The sequence below is a fragment of the Coregonus lavaretus genome (assembly GCF_964263955.1).
Source record: "Coregonus lavaretus genome assembly, chromosome: 25".
Taxonomy (NCBI): Eukaryota; Metazoa; Chordata; class Actinopteri; order Salmoniformes; family Salmonidae; genus Coregonus; species Coregonus lavaretus.
This window is the reverse complement of record NC_140012.1, coordinates 30,128,387-30,152,688: the sequence shown is the minus strand read 5'-3', so window position 1 is coordinate 30,152,688 and position 24,302 is coordinate 30,128,387. Positions and strand designations below refer to the sequence as shown.

Genomic DNA, 24,302 nt, shown 5'->3' with positions numbered 1-24,302 from the left:
TAAGTCAAGGGCCAGCAAACCGTGCCAATATATTCTCCAAACATCAGCTTCGAGGGCATTATCACTTTTATACAATGGATTACCAACATATTCAAATAATGATTAACATATTTTCATAAAAAAAATGTTTTGATGAATTTATTCATACTATTTAATCCTTACACAAGATATAGTCCTTATCCCTTGCTTGCTAGCTAGCTAACTACAGCTAACTTACAGTCACGTCAAACAGCGCAGCCAGAATATCAGCAAAGTAGCTGCATTTGCATTTGTTTAAGCTGTTTTCTAGTGACATTTACTTGGATACACGCATAACAATGAGATAATGATGAACGATTTCGCCTAGCATAGAAAATGTGCTCTCTCGTCAGGACACTGTTGTTCAGAGGAGCTGGCCAACAACACACCTAACACAATCACTTCAAACTGAAGCTGGAAAGACATCAAACTAGCTGCACTTCATTTCATTTTTCTATTGACATTTTCTTTGTATATATCCATAAAAATGATGCCAGCTGATTCATGATTTCGACTGACTGAGAAAAGCTGCCTGCCTGTCTGTCTCGTCCCGATACTTTAATTACTATGGGACAGCTGGAGATCGAATTTCAATATTGAAAATCAAATGCTAGTCTAAAAGAAATCAACGGCATAGATTTAGCCGGTGGTAACTTGTGGAATAGACACCGGCTGGAATGCGGTTTTAACCAATCAGCATCCAGGATTAGGCCCACCCGTTGTATAAAGAACTACAGGCACCATCGAGTCATCATCAACTGCTCCAACAAGGAAGAAAATGGAAGTGTAACTCACTATCAATCTACCATCGTGCCCCCCACAATAAGCCATCTATACGCCTGTATTTTTCCCAGAGGACCTGCACTTACTTTGATCTTTGAGCAGTTTGTCTTTGAAAATAAGATAGTGAGTGAGCGAGCCAATTGGGAGCTTCAGATGATCGTGCCAGAGGTCTCTGCTAGACTGTCCAGTGTTATTGTGAGGTTTAGTTAGGTTATATTGAGGCACCAGCAGAAGAAACCCTGTTAAGTGTTAAGGGGGAGGAACAAGAAAGATGTACACTATATACTTCTGTCTCTGATTAATTTTGCCCTCCTGATAATCAGATGACAGCATGAGCTCCCAGTTTTTCCCCATAGGACATTACTAATGGGCAAGTTCACTGATTAATCACTCTACTACTCACTGCAGTAAAATCATCAGGAATTCAGCGAAAATTATTTCATTCTGTTCCCATTTCTTCATTACTTAATTCCACCCATGACAGAGGTTGAATGGAGACTTACTGGTCATGTCTGGTGTCAGGGACTCCGCGGTCCATCCTGAGCTTGTCACTCTCCACCTGGTTGAACTTGTTGCGAGCGTAGGGATCCTGCCCCGGCCGCACCACCGTAGCACCAACATATAGGTCCTGGTCAAAGTCTTGCCACCTCACCTTGCCTGCCAACCAGAGCAGAGACACAGGAGAGGAAATAAATATACAGTACAGCAGTGTTACACCTATATTCATTTAGCAGCGGTTGCCACCACTCCAAAAAATGTAATTTTGCTTTTAAATGGATAGTGCAATTTTGGCAATTAAGCCCTTTCTCTACTTACCATAGTCAGATGAACCATTTACAATCATTGTGCCAACGCTAGTTAGCAATGGTTTGTGAAACTACCTTCAAATTAATTCAAACTGCACACAGAGACATAAAAATGGTATCCATGAGTTCATCTGGTTTATTACCAAAATCTCACACTATCCCTTTAAGATCAGAGTGACAAGTTACAATGTATATTTGTAGCAAACAGAGTGAGCAGTGGCCTGAATGAGAGCCACGAGCGCACAGCCATCATCTCCCTACAGTGCAGTGGCGCTTATCAGTTATATTTCAGATGGTGTCAACATATTTCAATTTTTATGCATTTTGGAGTAGAATGTATTTTTAAAAAGTCGCCATAAGTCATTCTACAAAAAAAATCTCCCGCTACCTTTGCCACCACTGCTGAAAAAACTCATAGGGGAAACACTGGTACAGTGGACAGCAGCACAGTAAATTAAGATATTCTAACCTCTTTCCCTCTTACTGGGCAAAAAAACAGCTGCTAGCACTTCATCACAAGCGAGCATCGTGTTTAGTTTGCACATTCCCGAACTGTAATAAGAGCCTGCATTACAAACTGTCTGTGTCTCTTTCGCTCTCTCTCGCAGGAGCGCACACTCACACAGCCTAGTCAGATTATTATACATAAAAAGATACACAGTACCAGTCAAAAGTTTGGACACACCTACTCATTCAAGGGTTTTTCTTTATTTTTAATATTTTCTACCTTGTAGAATAATAGTGAAGACATCAAAACTATGAAATAACACATATGGAATCATGTAGTAACCAAAAGTGTTAAACAAATCAAAATGTATTTTATATTTTAGATTCTTCAAAGTAGCCACCATTTGCCTTGATGACATCATTGCATTCTCTCAACCAGCTTCATGAGGTAGTCACCTGGAATGCTTTTCCAAACGGTGGCTACTTTGAAGAAACGCAAATATAAAATATATATTTTGATTTGTTTAACACTTTTTTGGTTACTACATGATTCCGTATGTGTTATTTCATAGTTTTGATGTCTTCAGTATTATTCTACAATGTAGAAAATAGTACAAATAAAGAAAGACCCTGGAATGAGTAGGTGTGTCCAAGCTTTTGACTGGTACTGTATATTTTTAAACTGCCATATTTAATTGTAATGCTTGTCACAACAACGTATGAAAACAAAATATGTTCCCACAGTGCAGCTAAAAACTAATGCACTGTTATGAGAATGTAGCCTCTAAAACATATGGCAGCATTCGATTACATTATCTGTCAGACTGTGGGGGCACGGAGAGAAAAAAGACCATGAGCAATTAATCTCATTGAGCTCTGGCAGCCTGTCTTCAGCATGATAATTAGGAGGGTATGAGAATAATCTGTCACTGATGCTAATTGTACCACAGAAATGTAATGGTGAATTGCATGCCGGGGGCATTATAACTAGCTAAGCTTAAAAAGGGAAAGCAGATGACCTTGTCATTTCCATGATTAACATGAGCAACAGATTATTATTTTATTAAATTAATGTTGCAATCTATTAAATGGTTCAGTCTCACGTCATGTTCTGGAGCTTGATCTAAATAGATGGGCAGTAGCACGAGCACAACATCTCTTTTTGTCATCTGTTTTTTTTATATAAAATATCGTCACATACATAACCCTCATTACGTTATTAGGTCACTTGTTAATTTAGCTAATAGCAGCAGTTAAGTCTGTGTATGGTCTGGTGGTAATAATGTTCTAGACTTCTAAAGAGGAAATCAAATCCTCCACGCCCACTGCCATTCCTGAAGACCCATGATAGGCTGCAGTATATTCCGAAACATACAGTTGAAGTCGGAAGTTTACATACACCTTAGCCAAATACATTTAAACTCAGTTTTTCACAATTCCTGACATTTAATCCTAGTAATAATTCCCTGTCTTAGGTCAGTTAGGATCACCACTTTATTTTAAGAATGTGAAATGTCAGAATAATAGTAGAGAGAATGATTTATTTCAGCTTTTATTTCTTTCATCACATTCCCAGTGGGTCAGAGGTTTACATACACTCAATTAGTATTTGGTAGCATTGCCTTTAAATTGTTTAACTTGGGTCAAACATTTTGGGTAGCCTTCCACAAGCTCCCACAATAAGTTGGGTGAATTTTGGCCCATTCCTCCTGACAGAGCTGGTGTAACTGAGTCAGGTTTGTAGGCCTCCTTGCTCGCACATGCTTTTTCAGTTCTGCCCACACATTTTCTATAGGATTGAGGTCAGGGCTTTGTGATGGCCACTCCAATACCTTGACTTTCTTGCCCTTAAGCCATTTTGCCACAACTTTGGAAGACCCATTTGCGACCTAGCTTTAACTTCCTGACTGATGTCTTGAGATGTTGCTTCAATATATCCACATAATGTTCCTTCCTCATGATGCCATCTATTTTGTGAAGTGCACCAGTCCCTCCTGCAGTAAAGCACCCCCACAGCATGATGCTGCCACCCCCGTGCTTCACGGTTGGGATGGTGTTCTTCGGCTTGAAAGCAACCCCCTTTTTCCTCCAAACATAACGATGGTCATTATGGCCAAACAGTTCTATTTTTGTTTCATCAGACCAGAGGACATTTCTCAAAAAAGTACGATCTTTGTCCCCATGTGCAGTTGCAAACCATAGTCTGTCTTTTTTATGGTGGTTTTGGAGCAGTGGCTTCTTCCTTGCTGAGCAGCCTTTCAGGTTATGTCGATATAGGACTTGTTTTACTGTGGATATTGATACTTTTGTACCTGTTTCCTACAGCATCTTCACAAGGTCCTTTGCTGTTGTTCTGGGATTGATTTGCACTTTTCGCACCAAAGTACGTTCATCTCTAGGAGACAGAACACGTCTCCTTCCTGAGCGGTTGTCACGCCCTGGCTCTGGGGACTCTTTAATGTTGAGCCAGGGTGTTAGTTCCTATGTTTAGTTGTCCTTGTTTTCTGTCTAGATCGTTTAGATCTATGTTGGCCAGGGTGGTTCCCGATCAGAGGCAGCTGTTGCTCGTTGTCTCTGATTGGGTACCATACTTAGGCAGCCTGTTTTGCACAGTTGATTGTGGGATCTTGTTCTGTATAGGTTTGTGTTGGTGAACCTTTAGACTTCATGTATCGTTTTGTTGTTTTGTTGTTTGGTGTAAAGTACCTATTAAAAGATGTACGCCTATCATGCTGCGCCTTGGTCTGCCTCTTACAACGATCGTGACAGAAGATCCCACCAAAATAGGACCAAGCAGCGTGTGCAGGACCAAACGCCGGGTATGGAACAGGAGGTTACTCTGGTAGATGTCCTCCTCGGTTGGGGGAGAATCACAGAGGAGGAGGCCGTCCGCTACCTGAGGGCGATGAGGGAGGATGCCCAGGCAGGAGAGGAGAAGCGGCGCCAACCGGGCCGTCGTCGGACAGGCGAGAGGCAACCCCAAGTAATTTTTTTGGGGGGGCACACGGCATGAACGACGGGGCTGCTGGAGGCAGCTACAGGGCGAGTTTGCGGACTAGGAGAGGAGGCCACCAGGTTACGGGGGCCATTGGTCATGAGGGGGAAGGAGAGTGTAGAGGCACGGCGAGAGGTACTGGGGTGTGTTACCAGTCCGGTCCGGCCCGTTCCTGATCCCTGCACAAGGCCAGTGGTGTGTGTTCCAAGTACGGTCCGGCCTGTTCCTGTCCCTCGCACCAACGCTGTGGTGCGCGTCGCCAGCCCGGTCTGGCCTGTTCCTGCTCCACGCACCAAGCCTGTGGTGCGCGTCGCCAGCCCGGTCCGGCCTGTTCCTGCTCCACGCACCAAGCCTGTGGTGCGCGTCGCCAGCCCGGTCCGGCCTGTTCCTGCTCCCCGCACCAAGCCTGTGGTGCGCGTCGCCAGCCCGGTCCGGCCTGTTCCTGCTCCCCGCACCAAGCCTGTGGTGCGCGTCGCCAGCCCGGTCCAGCCTGTTCCTGCCCCTCGCACCAAGCCTGTGGTGCGCGTCGCCAGCCCGGTCCAGCCTGTTCCTGCTCCCCGCACCAGGCCAGGGGTGCACGTCGCCAGCCCGGTCCGGCCCGTTCCTGCTCCCCGCACCAAGCCTGTGGTGCGCGTCGCCAGCCCGGTCCGGCCTGTTCCTGCTCCCCGCACCAAGCCAGTGGTGCGCGTCGCCAGCCCGGTTCGGCCTGTTCCTGCTCCCCGCACCAAGCCAGTGGTGCGCGTCGTCAGCCCGGTCCGGCCCGTTCCTGCTCCCCGCACCAAGCCCGTCAGCCCGGGCCGGCCCGTTCCCGCTCCCCGCACCAAGCCAGTGGTGCGCATCGTCAGTCCAGCACGGTCCGTGCCTGTTCCACCTGTGCCTGGTCCGGCACCGGTCAGCTGCTCCACGCCAGAGCCAGAGCAATCCGCTCCACCGGTGTTCAATCCAGCTCCGGCCAGCAGGGCCAGACCACGAGGGTGAGAGAGAGAGTGGTGGTCACGCCCGGAGCCGGATCCGCCTCCGAGGCGGAATGCCCACCTGGCCCCTCCCCTGTGGTGTTTGGTTGGCGCGGTCGCAGTCCGCGCCTTTGGGGGGGGGGTACTGTCACGCCCTGGCTCTGGGGACTCTTTAATGTTGAGCCAGGGTGTTAGTTCCTATGTTTAGTTGTCCTTGTTTTCTGTCTAGATCGTTTAGATCTATGTTGGCCAGGGTGGTTCCCGATCAGAGGCAGCTGTTGCTCGTTGTCTCTGATTGGGAATTATACTTAGGCAGCCTGTTTTGCACAGTTGATTGTGGGATCTTGTTCTGTATAGGTTTGTGTTGGTGAACCTTTAGACTTTACGTATCGTTTTGTTGTTTTGTTGTTTTGTTGTAAAGTACCTATTAAAAGATGTACGCCTATCACGCTGCGCCTTGGTCTGCCTCTTACAACGATCGTGACAGCTGTATGACGGCTGCATGGTCCCATGGTGTTTATACTTGCGTACTATTGTTTGTACAGATGAACGTGGTACCTTCAGGCGTTTGGAAATTGCTCCCAAGGATGAACCAGACTTGTGGAGGTCTACAATTGTTTTCTGAGGTCTTGGCTGATTTCTTTTGATTTTCCCATGATGTCAAGCAAAGAGGCACTGAGTTTGAAGGTAGGCTTTGAAATACATCCACAGGTACACCTCCAATTGACTCAAATGATGTCAATTAGCCTATCAGAAGCTTCTAAAGCCATTATAATTTTCTGGAATTTTCCAAGTTGTTTAAAGGCACAGTCAACTTAGTGTATGTAAACTTCTGACCCACTGGAATTGTGATACAGTGAATTATAAATGAAATAATCTGTCTTTAAACAATTGTTTGAAAAATTACTTGTGTCATGCACAAAGTAGATGTCCTAACCAACTTTCCAAAACTATAGTTTCTTAACAAGAAATTTGTGGAGTGGTTGAAAAAAATAGCTTTAATGACTCCAACCTAAGTGTATGTAAACTTTCGACTTCAACTGTATATAACGATCCCTTATTACAGTTGCTTTACTTTACTTTATCAGAACTGAGGAACTGGTTCTTGCCCAGATCCGTGATCCTGCCCTCAGATACCAGTTAAGAACAGGTTATGTGTCTCCTTTATTGCATTTACTTGTTGATGTGAAAGTTCAACAGTTCATCCATCCATCTCTCCTCGGCTGCAACATTCCTCCTCTGGCTGTGTTTACTTGCCAAAAAGCTTTGAAACATGTCAGTAAGGGTGAAAGATGTTTAAAAAGTTGCTCTTGGGTAATAGGAATCTATTCATATATAATAGCAATCTGAACAGGATCTCAGAGTGTCTACTGGTCACTGGCCTACACACACACACACAATACCACATACCGTAAAAGTGGAATTATGTTTTTAGAAATGTTTAGAAATTAATTTAAAATTAAAAGCTGAAATGTCTTCAGTCAATAAGTATTCAACCCCTTTGTTATGGGAAGTCTAAATAAGTTCAGGTGTAAAAATGTTGCTTAACAAGTCACATAATAAGTTGCATGGACTCTGTGTGCAATAATAGTGCTTAACATGATTTTTGTATGACTACCTCATCTCTGTACCCCACATATACAATTATATGTAAGGTCCCTCAGCAGAGCATTGAATTTCAAACACAGATTCAACTACAAAGACCAGGAAGGTTTTCCAATGGCTCGCAAAGAAAGGCACCTATAGTGCATTTCAAAAGTATTCATCCCCCCTTGGCGTTTTTCCTATTTTGTTGCATTACAACCTATAATTTAAATTGATTTTTTGGGGATTTCATGTAATGGACATACACAAAATAGTCGAAATTGGTGATGTGGAATGAAAAAAATAACTTGTTTCAAAAAAGTAAAACAAATAAATAACAGAAAAGTGGTGCGTGCATACAGTGGGGAGAACAAGTATTTGATACACTGCCGATTTTGCAGGTTTTCCTACTTACAAAGCATGTAGAGGTCTGTAATTTTTATCATAGGTACACTTCAACTGTGAGAGACGGAATCTAGAAAATCACATTGTATGATTTTTAAGTAACTCATTTGCATTTTATTGCATGACATAAGTATTTGATACATCAGAAAAGCAGAACTTAATATTTGGTACAGAAACCTGTGTTTGCAATTACAGAGATCATACGTTTCCTGTAGTTCTTGACCAGGTTTGCACACACTGCAGCAGGGATTTTGGCCCACTCCTCCATACAGACCTTCTCCAGATCCTTCAGGTTTCGGGGCTGTCGCTGGGCAATACCGACTTGAAGCTCCCTCCAAAGATTTTCTATTGGGTTCAGGTCTGGAGACTGGCTAGGCCACTCCAGGACCTTGAGATGCTTCTTACGGAGCCACTCCTTAGTTGCCCTGGCTGTGTGTTTCGGGTCGTTGTCATGCTGGAAGATCCAGCCACGACCCATCTTCAATGCTTTTACTGAGAGAAGGAGGTTGTTGGCCAAGATCTCGCGATACATGGCCCCATCCATCCTCCCCTCAATACGGTGCAGTCGTCCTGTCCCCTTTGCAGAAAAGCATCCCCAAAGAATGAGGTTTCCACCTCCATTCTTCACGGTTGGGATGGTGTTCTTGGGGTTGTACTCATCCTTCTTCCTCCAAACACGGCGAGTGGAGTTTAGACCAAAAAGCTATATTTTCTCATCTTCTCATCGGACCACAAGACCTACTCCCATTCCTCCACTGGATCATCCAGATGGTCATTGGCAAACTTCAGACGGGCCTGGACATGCGCTGGCTTGAGCAGGGGGACCTTGCGTGCGCTGCAGGATTTTAATCCATGACGGCGTAGTGTGTTACTAATGATTTTCTTTGAGACTGTGGTCCCAGCTCTCTTCAGGTCATTGACCAGGTCCTGCCGTGTAGTTCTGGGCTGATCCCTCACCTTCCTCATGAGTTCCAGACCGAGGGTGATTGACCGTCATCTTGAACTTCTTCCATTTTCTAATAATTGCGCCAACAGTTGTTGCCTTCTCACCAAGCTGCTTGCCTATTGTCCTTTAGCCCATCCCAGCCTTGTGCAGGTCTACAATTTTATCCCTGATGTCCTTACACAGCTCTCTGGTCTTGGCCATTGTGGAGAGGTTGGAGTCTGTTTGAGTGTGTGGACAGGTGTCTTTTATACAGGTAACGAGTTCAAACAGGTGCAGTTAACACAGGTAATGAGTGGAGAACAGGAGGGCTTCTTAAAGAAAAACTAACAGGTCTGTGAGAGCCGGAATTCTTACTGGTTGGTAGGTGATCAAATACTTATGTCATGCAATAAAATGCAAATTAATTATTTAAAAATCATACAATGTGATTTTTTTGATATTTGTTTTAGATTCCGTCTCTCACAGTTGAAGTGTACCTATGATAAAAATTACAGACCACTACATGCTTTGTAAGTAGGAAAACCTGCAAAATCGGCAGTGTATCAAATACTTGTTCTCCCCACTGTATGTATTCACCCCCTTTGCTAATGAAGCCCCTAAATAAGATCTGGTGCAACCAATTACCTTCAGAAGTCACATAATAAAATAAACATAATTAGTTAAATAAAGCCCACCTGTGTGTCACATGATCTCAGTATATATACACACCTGCTCTAAAAGGCCCCAGAGTCTGCAACACCACTAAGCAAGGGGCACCACCAAGCAAGTGGCACCATGAAGACCAAGGATCTCTCCAAACAGGTCAGGGACAAAGTTGTGGAGAAGTGCAGATCAGGGTTGGGTTATAAAAATAAAAAAAGAATAGTTATGCACACTCAAGTTTCCTGTTTTTTGTCTTATTTCTTATTTGTTTCACAATAAAAAATATTTTGCATCTTTAAAGTGGTAGGCATGTTGTGTAATGATACAACCCCCCAAAAAAATATATTTTAATTTCAGGTTGTAAGGCAACAAAATAGGAAAAATGCCAAGGGGGGTGAACACTTTCGCAAGCCACTGAATTGGTAGATGGGTAAAAATAAGTAAAAAGTAGACATTGAATATCCCTTTAAGCATGGAGAAGTTATTAATAACACTTTGGATGGTGTATCAATACAACCAGTCACTACATAGATACAGGAGCCCTTCCTAACTCAGTTGCCGGATAGGAAGGAAACTGCTCAGGGATTTTACCATGAGGCCAATGGTGACTTTTAAACAGTTGCAGAGTTTAATGGCTGTAATGGGAGAAATAATAACAAATGTTGTAAAACATGCATCCTGTTTGCAATAAGGCACTAAAGTAACACAGCAAAACATATGGCAAAGAAATTAACTTTATGTCCTGAATACAAAGCGTTATGTTTGGGGCATGTTATGGGTATGCTTGTCATCAGCAAGGATTAGGGAGTTTTTCTTTTTTATAAGAATAAACGGAATAGAGCTAAGCATAGGCAAATTCCTACAGGAAAACTTGGTTCAGTCGGCTTTCCAACAGACACTGGGAGACAAATTCACCTTTCAGCAGGACAATAACCTAAAACACAAGGTCAAATATACACTGGAGTTGCTTACCAAGACAACATTGAATGTTCCTGAGTGGCCTAGTTACAGTTTTGGCTTGAAAATCTATGGCAAGACTTGAAGGGGGAGCGTCGCTGCACAGCTACTTTCAGGTCTCTCCAGAGACGTTCGAACAGGTTCAAGTCCAGGCTCTGGCTGGGCCACTCAACGACATTCAGAGACTTGTCCCGAAGTCACTCCTGCGTTGTCTTGGCTGTGTGCTTAGGGTTGTTGTCCTGTTGGAAGGTGAACCTTCGCCCCAGTCTGAGGTCCTGAGCGCTCTGGAGCAGGTTTTCATCAAGGATCTCTCTGTACTTTGCCCCTTTCATCTTCCCCTCAATCCTGACTAGTCTCCCAGTCCCTGCCGCTGAAAAACATCCCCACCGCAGGATGCGGTCACCACCATGCTTCACCGTAGGGATGGTGCCAGGTTTCCTCCAGACGTGACGCTTGGCATTCAGGCCAAAGAGTTCAATCTTGGTCTCATCAGACCAGAGAATGTTTCTCATGGTCTGAGAGTCCTTTAAGTACCTTTTGGCGAACTCCAAGCGGGCTGTCATGTGCGTTTTACTGAGGAATGGGTTCCGTCTGGTCACTCTACCATAAAGGCCTGATTGGTGGAGTGCTGCAGAGATGGTTGTCCTTCTGGAAGGTTCTCCCATCTCCACAGAGGAACTCTGGAGCTCTGTCAGAGTGACCATCAGGTTCTTGGTCACCTCCCTGACCAAGGCCCTTCTCCCCCAATTGCTCAGTTTGGCCGGGCGGCCAGCTCTAGGAAGAGTCTTGGTGGTTGCAAACTTCTTCAATTTAAGAATGATGGAGGCCACTGTGTTCTTGGGGACCTTCAATTCTGCAGACATTTTTTGGTACCCTTCCCCAGATCTGAGCCTCGACACAATCCTGTCTCGGAGCTCTACGGACAATTCCTTCGACCTCATGGCTTGGTTTTTTCTCTGACATGCACTGTCAACTGTGGGACCTTATATAGATAGGTGTGTGTCTTTCCAAATAATGTCCAATGAATTGAATTTACCACATTGGTGGACTCCAATCAAGTCGTAGAAACATCTCAAGGATGATCAATGGAAACAGGATGAACCTGAGCTCAATTTTGAGTCTCATAGCAAAAGGTCTGAATATATATGTAAATTAGGTATTTCTGTATTTTATTTTTTTTAAATGTGCAACCATTTCTAAAAACCTGTTTTCACTTTGTCATTTTGAGGTATTGTGTGTAGATTGATCAGAAAATGTTTTATTTAATCAATTTTAGAATAAGGCTGTAATGTAAGAAAATGTGGAAAAAGTCAAGGGGTCTGAATACTTTCCGAATGCACTGTATACACTGTACAGGCCATCAATGAAGCCTTATAACTAAAGAGGAAGGTTCCATCGCACCTCTTGAGCAGCGCAGCCATAGTGGAGGCAGACGGAGGCTAATTGGGTCTGTGGGCTGGTGTGCTGTGCAGCAGATTCCTCACATATCAAAACACTGCATATAATAGCATTGACAATAAGTAAGAAAACTGGTACAAAGCATAGAATGATGACTCAAACTGAGTGGTCTTCTCATCTTGATCCAAGAGGAAACTCACTCACAGCACATAATACACTGTACACTACAGTACTGTATCAAAAGCACAAAGCACACAGCTGCGGTCAGAGAAACAGCTAGCAGCATCATAATAATTAAAACCACCATTAGTGGAGAAAGACATTCCTGCAGGGACTGTGAGCATCATTCTCAATCAAAGTCAAATGAAGCATGTTCTGTACAGAAGAAGTTAAGAGGGAGAGAACAGGACCTGCAGCAGAGGATAGAGCCGTCATCAGTATAATTAGCTTCTCTGAAGAGAATGGAGCCGCTAGGCTGTGACCTCCACAACACTTTCATCCAGACATGCACGCGTGTGTGCACGAGCACACGCGCACACACTAAGCAACATAATTCAGAGAAATAATGACAGTGTTACACAACACAATCATAAACCTCTATGTAGAATTGATTTTAAGAAACAACCAAATTCGTTAGGACTTCCCATTGACCTAATGAAGTTCAGAGCAGAACTGAATTAATTTAAGACAACCTTGAGGCAAAAATAAACAACTTGTTTTCTCTTCATCTCGACTGTAGCAGTAAAAAATTAAAAATAATGTGGACACCTGCTTGTCGACCATCATGGGCATTAATATGGAGTTGGTCACCCTTTGCTGCAATAACAGCCTCCACTCTTTTACATTTGACATTTTAGTCATTTAGCAGACGCTCTTATCCAGAGCGACGTACATACTGCCCCCCCCGTGGGAATCGAACCCACAACCCTGGCGTTGCAAGCACCATGCTCTACCAACTGAGCTACACAGAAGGCTTTCCACTAGATGTTGGAACATTGCTGCAGGTACTTGCTTCCATTCAGCCACAAGAGCATTAGTGAGGTCGGGCACTGATGTTGGGCGAATAGGCCTGGCTCGCAGTCGGCATTCCAATTCATCCCAAAGGTGTTCGATAGGGTTGAGGTCAGGGCTCTGTGCAGGACAGTTCTTCCACACCGATCTCGACAAACCTTTCCTGTATGGTCCTCGCTTTGTGCACGGGGGCATTGTCATTAAGTTTGCCGACGACACAACAGTGGTAGGCCTGATCACCGACAACGATGAGACAGCCTATAGGGAGGAGGTCAGAGATCTGGCCGTGTGGTGCCAGGACAACAACCTCTCCCTCAACGTGACCAAGACAAAGGAGATGATTGTGGACTACAGGAAAAAAAAGAGGACTGAGCACGCCCCCATTCTCATCGACGGGGCTGTAGTGGAACAGGTTGAGAGCTTCAAGTTCCTTGGTGTCCACATCACCAACGAACTATCATGGTCCAAACACACCAAGACAGTCGTGAAGAGGGCACGACAAAGCCTATTCCCCCTCAGGAGACTGAAAAGATTTGGCATGGGTCCTCAGATCCTCAAAAAATTCTACAGCTGCACCATCGAGAGCATCCTGACTGGTTGCATCACCGCCTGGTATGGCAACTGCTTGGCCTCCGACCGCAAGGCACTACAGAGGGTAGTGCGTACGGCCCAGTACATCACTGGGGCAAAGCTTCCTGCCATCCAGGACCTCTATACCAGGCGGTGTCAGAGGAAGGCCCTCAAAATTGTCAAAGACTCCAGCCACCCTAGTCATAGACTGTTCTCTCTGCTACCGCACGGCAAGCGGTACCGGAGTGCCAAGTCTAGGTCCAAAAGACTTCTCAACAGCTTCTACCCCCAAGCCATAAGACTCCTGAACAGCTAATCATGGCTACCCGGACTATTTGCACTGCCCCCCCACCTTTCTACGCTGCTGCTACTCTGTTAAGTATTTATGCATAGTCACTTTAACTCTACCCACATGTACATATTACCTCAACTAGCCGGTGCCCCCGCACATTGACTCTGCAACGGTACCCCCCTGTATATATAGCCTCCCTACTGTCACTTTATTTTACTTCTGCTCTTTTTTTTCTCAACACTTTTTTGTTGTTGTTTTATTTTTACTTTTTTTTGTTTAAAATAAATGCACTGTTGGTTAAGGGCTGTAAGTAAGCATTTCACTGTAATGTCTGCACCTGTTGTATTCGGCGCATGTGACCAATAACATTTGATTTGATTTGATTTGATGCTGAAACAGGAAAGGGCCTTCCCCAAACTGTTGCCACAAAGTTGGAAGCACAGAATCGTCTAGAATGTAATTGTATGCTGTAGCATTAAGATTTCACTTCACTGGAACTAAGGGGCCTAGCCTGAACCATGAAAAAAAGCCCCAGACCATTATTCCTCCTCCACCAAATTTTACAGTTGGCACTATGCATTCGGGCAAGTAGCGTTCTCCTGGCATCGCCAAACACAGATTAATTCGTCGGACTGCCAGATGGTGAAGCGTGATTCATCACTCCAGAGAATGCGTTTCCACTGCTCCAGAGTCCAATGGCGGCGAGCTTTACACCACTCCAGCCGATGCTTGGCATTGTGCATGGTGATCTTAGGCTTGTGTGCGGCTGTTCAGCCATGGAAACCCATTTCATGAAGTTCCCGACGAACAGTTATTGTGCTGACGTTGCTTCCAGAGGCAGTTTGGAACTCGGTAGTGAGTTTCCACATACTTTTGGCCATATAGTGTATGGACATGAAGGCAGGGTAAAGTGACTAGGCGTCAGGATAGATAATAAAGAACAGGATAGCAGCAGCAAATGATGAGTGTAACGAGTTCTCTGGAGTGATGAATCACGCTTCATCATCTTTCAGTTAGACGGACGAATCTGGGTTTGGTGGATGCCAGGAGAACGCTACCTGCCCGAATGTTTAGTGCCAACTGTAAAGTTTGGTGGAGGAGGAATGAAAGTTGATAAACTTGTAACCCCACTTTTGAGAAAATGGCCCTTGAATGTTTTGTTACACCTACTGGAGAGCTCTTCGTCTACACCAATTCAGCATCTTTTACACCCTCTTAAGCCTTAGCCCCACCCATCTCTTTAAGGATTCACGTGAGGCCATGTGCTAAACAGAGTGAGTACGGTAGTGTACTAAACAACCAAAGATTAAGACTAAAGGCTGGTTTATGCTACGTCTATCTGTAGACAGTTGTTGCAGTGACGTCATGAACATTCTATTGTCGTCCAACATCAAACTTGTCGTTGTCGTTATGAAAAAGTATAAAAACAAAAATGACAGGCTGCATGACATTAGCAGCCTGGTGGTCCAAAATAGCATAACTGGTGTATTTTAACCCATTCTTTAACCAGGCAACTAAAAGCTACTTTCTAAACAATGTTTTGGTTCATTTCTAGCTTGTAGGTTAGCTAGCTAACATTCAGTTAGCTGGCTAGCCAGTTCAAATAATGACCATATCATAGCTGACAACGTCTTAACTTTAGCTAATTTTTCTTAATTATCACAGGAAAATAAACTCACAACAAGATCCTTATTTACAAGTTAATGGTGAGCTACAGTAATTACAGAAAATAGTTCACGGTTGTGACTGTAACGAAATATAAGCAGGACATTCTACCGACTTTGGTGCAGGTCATGTTGTTCTTCACATTACCATCTCTGGTAAACACACACTATATCAAATCAACTAGGTTCAATGTTAGCTAGCTAGCTAACATTGGGCTATAACTAGCAATGCAAATGGTTCTGAGATACAAATAATATTACTACACAGATCATACAAGTAACGTTAGCTAGAGTACCAGCCTGCATTTTGATCAAAAATGAATGTTTACTTTCAAATGCCTCTCCTGTGAAGTAGTGACGCGCGACATACGCCTAGTTTCCTGAAATGAGTCACAAATATAAACACGACATACAACAATTTGACTGAGTTACAGTTCATATAAAGGAAATCAGCCAATTGAAATAAATTCACTAAGCATTCGGAAAGTATTCAGACCCCTTGACTTTTTCCACATTGTTATGTTACAGCCTTATTCTAAAATTGATTTTAAAAAACTTTTTTTAAACTAATACATCTACACACAACACCCCATAATGACAAAGTGAAAATAGATTTTTTGAGATTTTAGCAAATATATTTAAAATAAAAAATAGAAATACCTTCTTTACATAAGTATTCAGAACCTTTGATATGAGACTCAAAATTGAGCTCCGGTGTATCCTGTTTCCATTGATCATCCTTTAGATGTTTCTACAACTTGATTGGAGTCCACCAATGTGGTAAATTCAATTGATTGGACATGATTTGGAAAGGCACACACCTGTCTATATAAGGTCCCACAGTGAAAATGCATGTCAGAGCAAAAACCATGCCATGAGGTCGAAGGAATTGTCCGTAGAGCGCTGAGACAGGATTGTCGAGACACAGATCTGGGGAAGGGTACCAAAACATTTCTGCAGCATTAAAGGTCCCCAAGAACACTGGCCTCCATCATTCTTAAAATTGAAGAAGTTTGGAACCACCAAGACTCTTCCTAGAGCTGGCTGTCCGGGCCAAACTGAGCAACTTATCGGCGGATAAGGGCCTTGGTCAGGGAGGTGACCAAGAACCCGATGGTCACTCTGACAGAGCTCCAGAGTTCCTCTGTGGAGATGGGAGAACCTTCCAGAAGGACAACCATCTCTGCAGCACTCCACCAATCAGGCCTTTATGGTAGAGTGGCCAGACAGAAGCCATTCCTGAGTAAAAGGCACATGACAGCCCGCTTGGAGTTTGCCAAAAAGGCACCTAAAGGACTCTCAGGCCATGAGAAACAAGATTCTCTGGTCTGATGAAACCGAGATTGAACGCTTTGGCCTGAATGCCTGGCGTCACGTCTGGAGGAAACCTGGCACCATCCCTACGGTGAAGCATGGTGGTGGCAGCATCATGCTCTGGGGATGTTTTTCAGCGGCAGGGACTGGGAGACTAGTCAGGATTGAGGGGAAAGATGAAAGGGGCAAAGTACAGAGAGATCCTTGAAGCACACAGGACCTTAGACAGGGGGTGAAGGTTCACCTTCCAACAGCAGAATGACCCTAAGCACACAGCCAAGACAACGCAGGAGTGGCTTTGGGACAAGTCTCTGAATGTCGTTAAGTGGCCCAGCCAGAGCTCGGACTTGAACCCAATCTGGAGAGACCTGAAATTAGCTGTGCAGCGACACTCCACATCCAACCTGACAGAGCTTGAGAGGATCTGCAGAGAAGAATGGGAGAAACTCCCCAAATACAGGTGTGCCAAGATTGTAGCGTCATCCCAAAAAAAGACTCGAGGCTGTAATCACTGCCAAAGGTGCTTCAACAAAGTACTGAGTAACGGGTCTGAATACTTATGTAAATGTGATTAACGTTTTTGTTGCCAAAATTTCAAATAACCTGTTTTTGCTTTGTCATTATGGGGTATTGTGTGTAGACGATTTAATCAATTTTAGAATAAGACTGTAACGTAACAACATTTGGAAAAAGTCAAGGGGTTTGAATACTTTCCGCACTGTATGGATTTCACATGACTGGGAAGGGGTGCAGCCACGGGTGGGCCTGAGAGGGCATAGGCCCATCCACTGGGGAGGCAGGCCCAGCAAATCAGAATGTGTTTTCCCCCCCACAAAAGGGCTTTATTACAGACAGAAATACTCCTCAGTTTCATCAGCTGTCCAGGTGGCTGGTCTCAGACGATTCCGCAGGTAAAGAAGCCGGAAGTGGAGGTCCTGGGTGGCGTGGTTACACATGGTCTGCGGTTGTGAGGCCGGTTGGACGTACTGCCAAATTCTCTAAAACGACGTTGGAGGCGGCTTATGGTATAGAAATTAACATTACATTCTCTGGCAACAGCTCTGGTGGACATTCCTGCAGTCAGCATACCAATTGCACGCCCCCTCTAAACTTGAGACATCTGTGGCAGTGTGTTGTGTGACAAAACAGCACATTTTAGAGTATCCTTTTGTCCCCAGCACAAAGTGCACCTGTGTAATGATAATGATGTTTAATCAGCTTCTTGATATGCTACACCTGTCAGGTGGATGGATTATCTTGGAAAATGAGAAATGCTCACTAACAGGGATGTAAACAAATGTGTGCACAGAATGAGAGCAATAAGCTTTTTGTGCTGATGGAAAATGTTGGGGATATTTTATTTCAGCTCATGAAACATGGGACCAACAATTTACATGCTGCGTTTATATTTTTGTTCAGTATACCTCAAATACCTCATACCTCTGCACATTGATCTGGTATTGGCAGTCTGTATATACAGTGAGGGAAAAAAGTATTTGATCCCCTGCTGATTTTGTACGTTTGCCCACTGACAAAGAAATGATCAGTCTATAATTTTAATGATAGGTTTATTTGAACAGTGAGAGACAGAATAACAATAAAAAAATCCAGAAAAACGCATGTCAAAAATGTTATAAATTGATTTGCATTTTAATGAGGGAAATAAGTATTTGACCCCTCTGCAAACATTGACTTAGTACTTGGTGGCAAAACCCTTGTTGGCAATCACAGAGGTCAGACGTTTCTTGTAGTTGGCCACCAGGTTTGCACACATCTCAGGAGGGATTTTGTTCCACTCCTCTTTGCAGATCTTCTCCATGTCATTAAGGTTTCGAGGCTGACATTTGGCAACTCGAACCTTCAGCTCCCTCCACAGATTTTCTATGGGATTAAGGTCTGGAGACTGGCTAGGCCACTCCAGGACCTTAATGTGCTTCTTCTTGAGCCACTCCTTTGTTACCTTGGCCGTGTGTTTTGGATCATTGTCATGCTGGAATACCCATCTACGACCCATTTTCAATGCCCTGGCTGACGGAAGGAGGTTCTCACCCAAGATTTGACGGTACATGGCCCCGTCCATCGTCCCTTTGATGCAGTGAAGTTATCCTGTCCCCTTAGCAGAAAAACACCCACAAAACATAATGTTTCCACCTCCATGTTTGACGGTGGGGATGGTGTTCTTGGGGTCATAGGCAGCATTCCTCCTCCTCCAAACACGGCGAGTTGAGTTGATGCCAAAGTGCTCGATTTTGGTCTCATCTGACCACAACACTTTCACCCAGTTCTCCTCTGAATCATTCAGATGATCATTGGCAAACTTCAGACGGGCCCTGTATATGTGCTTTCTTGAGCAGGGGGACCTTGCAGGCGCTGCAGGATTTCAGTCCTTCACGGCGTAGTGTGTTACCAATTGTTTTCTTGGTGACTATGGTCCCAGCTGCCTTGAGATCTTTGACAAGATCCTCCCGTATAGTTCTGGGCTGATTCCTCACCGTTCTCATGATCATTGCAACTCCACGAGGTGAGATCTTGCATGGAGCCCCTGGCTGAGGGAGATTGACAGTTATTTTGTGTTTCTTCCATTTGCGAATAATCGCACCAACTGTTGTCATCTTCTCACCAAGCTGCTTGGCCATGGTCTTGTAGCCCATTCCAGCCTTGTGTAGGTCTACAATCTTGTCCCTGACATCCTTGGAGAGCTCTTTGGTCTTGGCCATGGTAGAGAGTTTGGAATCTGACTGATTGATTGCTTCTGTGGACAGGTGTCTTTTATACAGGTAACAAGCTGAGATTAGAAGCACTCCCTTTAAGAGTGTGCTCCTAATCTCAGCTCGTTACCTGTATAAAAGACACCTGGGAGCCAGAAATCTTTCTGATTGAGAGGGGGTCAAATACTTATTTCCCTCATTAAAATGCAAATCAATTTATATAATTTTTGACATGCGTTTTTCTGGATTTTTTGTTTGTTATTCTGTCTCTCACTGTTCAGATAAACCTACCATTAAAATTATAAACTGATCATTTCTTTGTCAGTGGGCAAACGTACAAAATCAGCAGGGGATCAAATACTTTTTTTCCCTCACTGTAGCTCCATTCTTGTGTATTTTATTTTATTCCTTGTGTTACCATTTTATTTTTAAACTCTGCATTGTTGGGAAGGGCTCCTAAGCAAGCATTTCATGGTAAAGTTTACACCAGTTGTATTTGGCGCATGTGACAAATACAATTTGGTTTGATTTTGATTTGATAGCAGAGAGAACAGGCTAATTAAAAGGCAATTTTCACAGACATTCCATTATACTTACTCTCGCAGCCAAAAAAGGAGTAATTGTACATTAGGCCATCTAGAAATGAGCTTAATTAAAAATGGGCATCCTTCTGTGAATTCTTTGTTTCACTCAAACTTGAGTGTTAAGCCGAGTGACCTAAATAACATGAGCCATTGAAACAAGAAACAATTGAATAGTGATAAATCCCTGGAACTACACCCCAGGGCATTATTTTCTACATACAGTGAGGGAAAAAAGTATTTGATCCCCTGCTGATTTTGTATGTTTGCCCACTGACAAAGAAATGATCAGTCTATAATTTTAATGATAGGTTTATTTGAACAGTGAGAGACAGAATAACAATAAAAAAATCCAGAAAAACGCATGTCAAAAATGTTATAAATTGATTTGCATTTTAATGAGGGAAATAAGTATTTGACCCCCTCTCAATCAGAAAGATTTCTGGCTCCCAGGTGTCTTTTATACAGGTAACGAGCTGAGATTAGGAGCACACTCTTAAAGGGAGTGCTTCTAATCTCAGTTTGTTACCTGTATAAAAGACACCTGTCCATAGAAGCAATCAATCAATCAGATTCCAAACTCTCCACCATGGCCATGACCAAAGAGCTCTCCAAGGATGTCAAGGACAATATTGTAGACCTACACAAGGCTGGAATGGGCTACAAGACCATTGCCAAGCAGCTTGGTGATAAGGTGACAACAGTTGGTGCGATTATTCGCAAATGGAAGAAATACAAAATAACTGTCAATCTCCCTCGGCCTGGGGCTCCATGCAAGATCTCACCTCGTGGAGTTGCAATGATCATGAGAACGGTGAGGAATCAGCCCAGAACTACACGGGAGGATCTTGTCAATGATCTCAAGGCAGCTGGGACCATAGTCACCAAGAAAACAATTGGTAACACACCACGCCGTGAAGGACTGAAATCCTGCAGTGCCCGCAAGGTCCCCCTGCTCAAGAAAGCACATATACAGGCCCGTCTGAAGTTTGCCAATGAACATCTGAATGATTCAGAGGAGAACTGGGTGAAAGTGTTGTGGTCAGATGAGACCAAAATCGAGCACTTTGGCATCAACTCAACTCGCCGTGTTTGGAGGAGGAGGAATGCTGCCTATGACCCCAAGAACACCATCCCTACCGTCAAACATGGACGTGGAAACATTATGCTTTGGGGGTGTTTTTCTGCTAAGGGGACAGGACAACTTCAGTGCATTAAAGGGACGATGGACGGGGCCATGTACCGTCAAATCTTGGGTGAGAACCTCCTTCCGTCAGCCAGGGCATTGAAAATGGGTCGTGGATGGGTATTCCAGCATGACAATGACCCAAAACACATGGCCAAGGCAACAAAGGAGTGGCTCAAGAAGAAGCACATTAAGGTCCTGGAGTGGCCTAGCCAGTCTCCAGACCTTAATCCCATAGAAAATCTGTGGAGGGAGCTGAAGGTTCGAGTTGCCAAACGTCAGCCTCGAAACCTTAATGACTTGGAGAAGATCTGCAAAGAGGAGTGGGACAAAATCCCTCCTGAGATGTGTGCAAACCTGGTGGCCAACTACAAGAAACGTCTGACCTCTGTGATTGCCAACAAGGGTTTTGCCACCAAGTACTAAGTCATGTTTTGCAGAGGGGTCAAATACTTATTTCCCTCATTAAAATGTAAATCAATTTATAACATTTTTGACATGCGTTTTTCTGGATTTTGTTGTTGTTATTCTGTCTCTCACTGTTCAAATAAACCTACCATTACAATTATAGACTGATCATGTCTTTGTCAGTGGGCAAACATACCAAATCAGCAGGGGATCAAATACTTTTTTCCCCTCACTGTAATGTACAGGAAACAAAAGCAGATGGGAATGATTTTTCTCCATGCCCTACCTTTACAGAAAACAAGGAATGTTTATGACATAAATGAAATGGAACAGCTCTCCCAGGACTACCTTGCCAAGGAGAGAATGTGACAGTCACAGTTCTGATTGTAAAAATACTGCAATTTATGTCCCTCCATACATTGCATGTTGCTTTTTTAAATGCAGGAAAAGCCTATAAAGTCAGCATATGCTTACACCTGAGGCTTAATGCATTAAGCAGCCCTGCTAAATTGGATCCCGGTTCGGTTGAGCGCATGGGCTGGCAAATTGGTACGACAGGGGCTTTTCTACTTGGGGACAAAGATCAGACACACTTAAAAACGCCAAGATGAATTCAGGCGCTTTTCATAGCATTCCTATACACACACCTTGCATAATTAGCCCTGACCTTGTAAACAGTAAAGGTAGTTTACTCGTTTTAAACAGAGCCACAGCTGACACCCTGCTCTATTGCAAAGTAGGTTGAACAACATGTCGATTGATTTTCTCAACGCGACTCTCCTGTGCCTGTGTGTAAATGGAAGGGCTAATCAGAAAGGATGGCACTGTGGGATGCCTGGCTGGGCTGGGATATCTGTCTCTTACCTGGGGGGAGTGTCTCCAGGCTGTGGGTTTTGTCATCTGCGTTGCTGTGGGCCTGGGCCTGATTTGATGAGTCAATAGCGTTCCAGTCATCCTGTCAAAGAAACACAAAGACACATGAATATAGAAACACATAGAGAAGGTAACTTTTTACATTCAGTGGAAAATATATTCTTGCCCTCCTCAGAAAAGGATGATCTAAAGATAGAAAATGTTCACCCCATGTTTCATAAATAGCAGTGTCCCTCAATGACACACAATGACATGTCGTCTGAGTAGTTTAAACCGAGAATGTTAAGCACATTTCCCAGACTAATTCTGAAAGCAAATGGTTAGAAAAAGCTTTTAGAATACTTTAGTCTTTCTAGTTCCCAGTTGGTGTTATTGATTTATTTGTTCAAGGTTAACTGTGGAATTACAAATGCATGATTTGCATCATCATGTTACTCTGGCAACGAGATGCCCCTGACCTGGCATTGCGCTGCTTCGAGAAGCTTTTAAAATGTAAGTGTGTTTCTCACAAGCATCTTGATGAAGAAAAAGGAACAGTGATCCGATGACAGACAGTTCACTGTCATTCAATTTACATTCAAGAACTTAGAACGCAGGCTACTTATCCAAACCAGATGGACAGAGGAAGGACAGAGGGCATGTCTTATTCAGCTTAGGACTCACAGCGATTCAAATAACTTCACAATTTGTACGTTGAGTCATGCATTAGACCAGGGGTGTCAAACGTCCGGCCCGCGGGCCGGATCAGGCGCGCAAACGGGTTTAATCCGGCCCGCGAGATGATTTTGTAAAGTATAAAAATGCGCTGCAATTTTTCAATAAAATAAACTGCTGTTCCAATTGTGTCCACTGGATGGCGCAATAGCAATTGTGTTAAGCAAGCAAACTGTTTATACCGGGTCAGAGCAAGTAGGTCAAGTCTGTGTTTACTCACAGCCGAGACATCAGTGACGCTGCAGTGAAAGCTAGCTACCTCATTGCTAATGAAATCGCAGTGGCTTCAAAACCATTTAGTGAGGGTGAATTTGTGAAGGCAGCTGAGATTGTGTGCCCTGAAAAGCGCCAGGCTTTTGTAAATATCAGCCTGACAAGAAACACAGTTGCAGACAGGATTTCCGATCTTTCAGTGGATTTGGACAGCCAGTTGAAGCAAAAAGCAAAGTCATTTATTGCGTTTTCGGTTGCAATTGATGAAAGCACGGACATTACAGATGTTGCACAACTGGCCATTTTCATCCGTGGAGTTGATGACACATTGACCGTCACCGAGGAGTTCGTGGAGTTGGTGCCGATGACAGATACAACGACAGCAGCTGATATTTTTACCGCACTCGTCGGCGCGCTGGACAGGGTCGGAGTGGACTGGTCCCGCGCTGTCAGCCTGGCTACAGATGGTGCGCCGTCATATGTTTGGAACCACATATCTTTGTGAGCAAGTTTTCTCTGTAATGAGCATAAATAAAACAAAGCTGCGCTCAAGGCTCACGCACAAGCACTTGAATCACATCCTGAAGTTGGCTGCCACTCAGGATGTGACGCCTGATATTGATGCGCTGGTGAAAGTTAAAAGATGCCAGGTATCAGGAGTCAAATAAACTATGCAACCCCACTTAAAGTGCTACATGAGACACCCTGATATAGTTATGTGATCTGTGATATACTTCTGTGAATCATTGTGTGTTTGTGTGTTCTTTGTCCTCAGAACTTTCAAATTACTTGAGGTGTTTTATGATTAATAGTGATGTTGTGCTTTTGGACACA

General features: G+C 44.0%; 1 protein-coding gene across 2 annotated transcripts in view; it reads right to left on the bottom strand.

The window, feature by feature from the left end:
• The window catches only part of galnt2 (UDP-N-acetyl-alpha-D-galactosamine:polypeptide N-acetylgalactosaminyltransferase 2), a 98,128-nt gene that overhangs the window by 19,245 nt on the left and 54,581 nt on the right, over positions 1 to 24,302 (bottom strand). For both annotated transcript variants that reach the window (XM_084142073.1, XM_084142074.1), the window contains exons 2-3: positions 22,533 to 22,623; positions 1,305 to 1,458 (exon numbers count right to left, since the gene is read on the bottom strand). In XM_084142073.1, the coding sequence (XP_083998199.1) occupies positions 1,305 to 1,458; positions 22,533 to 22,623 (245 nt within the window). The remainder of the gene's footprint in view (positions 1 to 1,304; positions 1,459 to 22,532; positions 22,624 to 24,302) is intronic.